Source organism: Lissotriton helveticus, chromosome 1_1 (assembly GCF_964261635.1).
Source record: "Lissotriton helveticus chromosome 1_1, aLisHel1.1, whole genome shotgun sequence".
NCBI lineage: Eukaryota > Metazoa > Chordata > Amphibia > Caudata > Salamandridae > Lissotriton > Lissotriton helveticus.
In genome coordinates this window covers 149,831,914-149,839,573 of record NC_136057.1, presented here as the reverse complement: position 1 = coordinate 149,839,573, position 7,660 = coordinate 149,831,914, and the positions used below count along the sequence as shown (strand labels likewise).

The following is a 7,660-nucleotide window of genomic DNA, read 5'->3' as shown; positions in this document are numbered from 1 at the left end:
CAAGAACAGCTTCTTGAGTTTCAATTTCCTGATATATTTAAAAAAGTCCATTCTAGTGCGCGCATAGTCAAACGTGCAAGGTGGGCAATAAGTCAAACCCAGTGATAGTGTTTTGGTTTCACTGGCAGTTAAGTGTATATTGGAAAGATTGATGATAGACATTTTATTGCTTACTTGTGTATTCATCGGCGATTCCATCGTTTGCGACCCCGACCCCTCTGGGGTGGCTTCCCTGTGCCGCTTTGCTGCCGGACTCCGCCTCCGCCACTTGCGCTTGAGGTTGTGCTTTTGCTTGTTCTTGTAGCTGCGTTGTGAGATCTTAGGGTCTGTCTGCGGTCGTTTCTCAGGCATTCCACTTCCTGACCCAACGACCGCTTGGTAAACCCCACCGCATCACCACCAAGCGACATTCAGTTGCGAAACGCGTTGGTTAATTTTGCTATGCTGGAGTGATTATAATGAAATAAAAGAAGATTGGGAAGAGCTTCGTGAGTGCCGACTTATTCTTCTTTTCAAGGAGATTTGTGAAATATATATATATATATATATATATATATATATATATATATATATATATATATATATATATATATATATATATATATATATACATATAATAACCTCTGCTCATGGGCACACACACACGTACATATTATATACCGTAAGGAAACCCATTAAAAAAAATATATATATATATACATGAAGATGACTTGTCCCTGTTTTTAACTTATGACATTCTAGAGGGATATAAGTTATGCAGAGAAGACTAAGGTGCTTCTCCTGCAGACAGACGGGATAAATAATACGATACCTTGATGCTACAAATCTATTAGGGCACAGAGAGCATCTTTGTTTAAACAGTGCTGTCCTGAAGAAGGTGGTCCTAAAATATATATACAACTTAAAAGCGCCGACGAGTAATTAAAAACCCTCATCACTGTATAGACATGATTTTATTGAGATTGATATGATCAACTCTTTCTGTATTGATATGTGGGTAGGGGTACTTGAACGACTATCTTTGTCTAATGAGGTTTTATGCATTGTCGTCCTGTTCAGTGTTTTGAATACAATAATTGTCTTGATGTCAGTAATATATGTATTTTATATACTATTTTTTTAATAGATGACATGCTTAAATGTTTATGTGATATTGTTTTGTATTGTGTGAACTACTGCCCTGTGTATTTAGGTTTGCCACATGTACAATATTGAAAAAAAAACATAACCTCTCTGGGGAGAAGGAAGAGGCTCCATAACACTGTTTTGTAGTCATCTTGGATGTTTTACCATTAATGATCAAATTGAGGCCAGAATTACAGCCCTGATGTGGAAATTTCTCAAGAGGCTGCTATGTTTTTTTAATTCGAGCGGACTGATTTTCAGGCTCCAACTCGGCTTGTTTGCTATGAAATTGGTTCTAGATCAAAGGCTTCAAACAGAGTCCCTTGATTCAGTGGTGGTCCAAAGATTAAAGATGCTATATACTTACAAGCAAGATAAGGCACTAGGGTACTGGACGTAAGGGAGGTCAAGCTCTCTACCCCCTAAAAAAATTTGATCCCCTTTCAAAGGTGACTGCAAACACACTCTTTTATGAACAGATACTTCGTCGTCTCACTCATGTTTTAGATATCTGATGTTGTTATAGTTAGGAATTTTCTTGAGACCAAAACTCTGGGCCTGATTTAGATTTCGGCTGATGGGTTACGCTGTCACAACAGTGATGAATATCCTGTCCCCCAAAATATAAATCTTATAATATGCTATGGGATATATATTTAAGCAGACGGGATATCGGTTACTGTAGTGACAGAGTAACCCGTCAACCGAAATTAAATTCAGGCCCTCTGTTTGCTGCTATTTTATAGCATGTCTATCCCATCATTATAAAGTGCTGTTTTTCTAGATATTTGTTGCACTGTATAGCTACATTTATGGTTATGTTTACGTTACAAATAATTTAAAAAAGAAAAGGCATATGCTCTACTTTTCCTAACGTGGGGATTCAAATTGAAAAACATCCATAGGTTCCTTATGGGAGGTGAATATCTATGAAGGTCTTTCAGGTGTAGATGTTAATCAAGGGTGTCAAAAGAAGGCCTAAGAAGTCCAAATTTGTGTCTGGTTCTAATGGTAACCACTGCCTATGATTGCCATTTAGATGAAGATCCATGCAATTGTACCTTATATGGATAGCCTGAAATTCAGGCTTGGCTTCCGCACCTACATTTTACAATATTGACCTAAATTTCACAATAATTATATATTTTTCAGTGTAAAGAGACCTGAACATTCATAAAACTATGGTCTGGTCCCATAGTAGCTGGTGGTAAGAGGGTAAGAAGTGATTGCCGGGGTCGTTTGTACCTTTGCTCTCTTGACGAAGGCCTCCTGAGAAGCCTTGAGGTTCTCGGGTTTCCCCGACAAGGCAGCAAGCGCAGACGCCTGTAGGGCCCGTCCGAAGGAGCGGGAGAGCTTCTAGGGCTTGGGGAGAGGGGCGCGATTGATGGCGTTCAGGTTCAGGGATGCTTCCTCTTCACTCTGACCTCCAGACAGGAAAGTGATCCCTGAAAGTTGAAAAACCAGAGGTCAGTAGTGATTGCTTGTGGTGCCAAGTGGTAGGCATGGAAAAGAGAAGCAGAAAGAGAAGGACGGATGCCGGAGAACGAAAGTGGGAGAAAACTAAGAAAAACAGGTAGTAGACAAAGAAAGGTTTAAGGAAACATGAAGGTGAAGGATATAATAAAAAAGGAGAAAGAAAGAACAAGATAAATACAGAAGACAACAATGGAGTGTACAGAAATTATAAGACTAGAACACAGCTAGAACTAGACCATCTTCCAGACAAGGCAGTCTGTGTGTTCAACCAATACAGAGCAATAAGATCCAAGAGGAGGGAGCGGGTAGTGACAAATTTTAGCCATCAGTGATTGCGAAGAAAAGGATTGAAACAAGAGTGGAAGCTGGAAAAGTAGCAGGTGATGGGAGTGCTTGAGGTTGATGTCAAGAGACTGCAAACCGTAAACTTTAGTTACCTGGCACCGCCGCTGGGACAGTGCGGCTGAGGGCGGTGACTGTTGCCATGGCAACCTCTTCGGGGGTGTACCTCTTAGGGCAGGCCTGGCCGGCGGTTACCATGTTGGGTTTCAGCAGGGTCCCCTCCAGGTAGACGTGGTGGTCGTTCAGAGCTTTGTAAACTGCAGCCAACACCTAAGACACAGGAACCAAGCAGAGGCGTAATAGGCTCAAAGTGAAAACATCACCGGCGAGGGGTAGGACACTGCAGACTAAACCGTGACGTGAAGAGCAAAGCACAGACTGAACCATCACTGAAAACTAGTGTAGGGGGTATCAAAGGCTCAACCATTACTAAAAACTGAAGGGATCTTCACAAACCCAATCATTACTAAAAACCATGGGGAGGTTCATGGACTCTAATGCTACTGAAAAGCAGGGGCAGAGGGGAAAACAAAAGGGAGGGACTTAAGAACTCAAACATCAAAGACGAGGGTACGGTCACAGCGGACTGAACCATCAGTAATAATAATGTCCTCAGCTCGAAACCACAGGTGTCCAACAGAATCTGTAGCAATTTTGTTCATGTGTATGTGTTGACACCATTGGGGAGCAGTAGTAAACAAAGGCTAGGCTGAGGCAGGACAGAAGGTTGAAGAGATATAGGTTGACACTGTGAAGACCTGATGTGGTAATCAAGGCGTTATCAATAAGGATAGTGATTTAATTAAGAGCAACCTACCTTTTCGGTGGCATACTGGCATCGCTGGAGGTCGTGGTCCCCGTCGGGCAGAATCTCAGGCTCCACGATTGGCACCAACCCGTTCTACCAGCAGAAATCAGAGAGCGGTTAACAATGTCACTGGGTGAAATGGGAGTGACAGCCATGGTCCCATTCAGAAGGAGACACTAGAAAGGTAAAGAGACACAGAGAGGGAAGGCTAGAAACTGAGCGAGAAGAGTGAGTGAAAGATAGGAAAACGGGTGAAAACATAGGAAAGAAATGCCAGAGAAAGAGCCCTGGCTATGAAGAAGGAGATATGTGGATACACAAGGGCTGAAAGGCGATTCAGTGTGTAGACAACAACTATAATGACAGAAAGCAGTAACAATAAAAGACGGTTAGTGAGGAAGGCAGACGAATAGAGGAAACAAGAGCGGCACTGCAGATCTAGAGTGTACGTGCAGCTATGATGTAGAGGTTACGTCGCTGTTTGTAAAACCAGAAAAACTAGTTCTCACATCTAAAATTAGCCATAATTTGAGCAAACTGATTCATCGCTCTCGGCCTCAGGTCCTGCATTAGTCAAAATAGGAATTACTTAGAAAGTAGTATGACCATCAATTGCAATAGAAACACTGAATAAAATGTCTCCCTCTGAGACCTCAGTTTAAAAATATTAGGGGGACATGGGCATGTGCCTTTCTTTCAATTTGGCGACCTCTCCTCTTTGCCAGTCTTCTGCTCTGTAAGATCTCTTCTCCAACAATGAGTCACCTGTAACTACACCAAGACGACCTACAGGTGATTTGAGTCTGTTCAGGAGACTCAGCCTCCTCTCCAATGATCCATAGGACCAATGCTGGGGTATCGCGGTATTGTCACTCGTAGCCCAGAGGCGGCAGTGATGATAATGTTGCACCGCACCAACCTCAAAAGTTAAATGTTTCAAACGTCTAAATTAAAATAAGACAAACCTAGAGAGAGAGAAAGTGATTTTCTGAATGTCCTTTCTCACCAATGTTTGATTTAACACCACATTCCTGGTCTGGTGTTACATATGCAACTGTAGCATGCCACTAGGAGCTCTGGTTTAGCTGGCCATCTTCACTGACCCACATAGAAAGTTGCTGACAACACCTGCCACACAACAAATTCAAAGGCAAGAGCATGGAACCTTAAGGACCTAGACAAGGGACACGAGACAGACCCCTCCACAGGACACAACAGTGAGGTCTTGCTTTTAGGTCTGGCCTACTGACAACTTTAACTCTCTCGCCAGCCTCCTATTTTCTGGAAAAGTCAAAGCTAACATACATAAAACTAATATACAAATAGCGGTTTTTGAATGCTCTTTTAGTCCATTGGTTGGTTCAAGTTTCAATCAGTCAGTCAGTCAGTAACTTTATTCGCTACGATTCTGCAGCATAAAGTACAGAAAATAGTAATAAAAACAAGAAAGGACGAGAAAGACACTCAGATACAAGGGATTTATCTCCGCTTTTTTGGCTTTAAAAGCCAAGAAAGCGGAGAGAAAATGATCTCCCTATTACCTAGCTGTCGCTAACACCAGTTAACGACAGCTAGTAGGAGATAGCGGACATCTTGGGCCCCACTTTGCATGTCAGTGATATTTATCACTAATGACATGCAAAGTGGGCGTGCCAAGATGTTAGCGACTGGAAACAGTCGCTAACATCGCTATCTCCTATTACCAACTTTTGGAGATATTCGCGCTAAGCGCAAATATCTCCAAAAGCTAACACCTGCCCTGAGAAGTTCTTAGCCATGTTATCCAATGGGAGGTGGATAACATGGCTAAGAGCATTAGCTCGGTAATGCATGAATATCGTTGACTTTACAGCAATATTCATGCATTTCGGCCGATTTTTATCGCTTAGGAGATAAACCTTGATAATAGCAAGGCTCCTAAGCGATAAAAATCGCCGTAACACGGCGATAAAATTATTGCCACTAAGCCAACATAGCGATAATTATCGCTAGTTGTTGGTAATATGCCCCAAAGTTCGTCTACAGTTTCCCCATATAAAACAGCATAAAATCGGGATGTATATTAAAGCTAGCTTTAGGCTCTTGTAGGCATGTAGCAGCCAGTCTTAATGCAGCCAATACCATAAAATGATTTAAAACTTCTTTTAAAATCATTAAAAATTACAACAATTTGTAGAGAATAATACATTTTCAGCTTTCTGCATTGGCAGAGGGGCATAGGAATAAACTGCAAATGTGTTATAAACATGTCTGAATATTAAAATAAGGATTCCCAAACTGTTGTAAAAAACATTAAAAACTCATTCAAATTTCCAATATTCTTACGCAGGTTATTGTGCAAAAGTTATTTCTATTATAAAATAGGAAGCATTAAATTGCCGATAGATTGAGGATGTTTCTTAAAGTGCCACCCTTTAAGGGAGAGCAATGGTGCTAGTTGTCCTTCAGGACAAGGCTCGCCTTCCTAGCGGTAACGAATGCCGGGTGAACGATGCCACCGCATGGCATACCAGAGGGACGTCCAGTTTTTGCAAAAAGCAGAGAGCAGATCTGCACTGCAGTAAATTTAATTTTTTAAGAATGAGAACCAAAAACATTTTCCTAGGAACCCCATACAGTGAACAGAAAAACATAATACGCAGATTAGACTGATCAGCGGTTCCATTACACGGAGAAGGGCCTGGCGAATAGCCTTTTTCAGGGTACTCCAGCATTAATGGTAAGTATCTGAAGCGAAACCTTGTGAGATCAAAGCGATACTTCCATTCAAATTCTGGTTCTACCCATCACAGCACACAGCTTTGGGACTACGGGTCCACCAACTTCAGCCATCAGCTGAATAATGCCGTTTCACTAGTGCACACACGCCTATCAAGTAGTGCACATACACCTATGAAGTAGTCCACTTGAGAGTCAGCGCTAGTCTCTGCTTTCATTTCATGTAATGTTTTGTTTTAATTTATTTTTGCAACTGCTTATATTTTACTTTAATGAAAAAATATGTGCGTCATCTTTACGTGGCAGCGTTTTCACCTTATTGACTTTTTAGCATTATAATTCATGTTGCATATGTTTGTAAAAATTAAAATAAACATCTCTTACTAGCCAAGGCCCGACTAATTGGCTTTGCCAATGCTTGTTTTATATGTAACTGAATCGCCACGAATAGTTGAAGGGGATCTGGCGGGGGCCCAAGAACTTAAGAAACCCACTGATTCCTGCAAGATCATAAGCTGGAATGTAGCAGGCTTAAATGCAAAACGACAGGATAAGGCTTGGTCGAGCTTTGTTTTAAACCATCACATTATTGCTCTGCAAGAAACCTGGGACACATCCGCCAACCTCTGGTGGGATGGGTTCACTAGTTTCACCAAACCTGCGGTCCCTAGTCGTATGGGAAGAGCCAAAGGTGGCCTGGTAATCTTGTTCTCCTTAGACTTAAAAGGAAGTTATAGGCAGATCAGTACTGATTCACACAATATTTTAATGGTTGAAAGGGTGATTAACAACACTAGCAGGACCCTATACGTAAACTTCTATAATTCAGGGAATAGTGACTATAGAGGTTGCAACGTTGCTAACTTAGATAGCATTTTAAATACAGTCTGCCAGAATATCAAGTTTGCTTTTGAGTTTATTTTATTAGGCGATTTTAATATTCATTTGTGTAACCTAGCCTGTATGGGAAGTAGTGACAATGATGAAGGTGATGTGGGCCCACAGGGACCCCACTTTGAACATTCCACAGAGGGGCAGGAGTTAGAAGAATTACTCGCTAACTTTGACCTGCATGAACCTGACTGAGGTTTGAGAATGCCAACTTTTATTGGCGCCCAACATGGCACAGTAATAGATTACATTTTTGTCTCACAAGGCATTCTAAACCGGACTATGGATTATCGCACAGTT

At 41.5% G+C, this 7,660-nt stretch overlaps 1 protein-coding gene across 1 annotated transcript in view; it reads right to left on the bottom strand.

The window, feature by feature from the left end:
* Nucleotides 1–2,429: 2,429 nt before the first annotated feature.
* Nucleotides 2,430–7,660, bottom strand: part of LOC144768352 (fructose-bisphosphate aldolase B-like) — a 60,423-nt gene continuing 55,192 nt past the window's right edge. The window contains exons 6-8 of the mRNA XM_078651949.1: nt 3,761–3,844; nt 3,039–3,213; nt 2,430–2,570 (exon numbers count right to left, since the gene is read on the bottom strand). Coding sequence (XP_078508075.1) covers nt 2,482–2,570; nt 3,039–3,213; nt 3,761–3,844 — 348 coding nt within the window. The 3' untranslated portion in view covers nt 2,430–2,481. The remainder of the gene's footprint in view (nt 2,571–3,038; nt 3,214–3,760; nt 3,845–7,660) is intronic.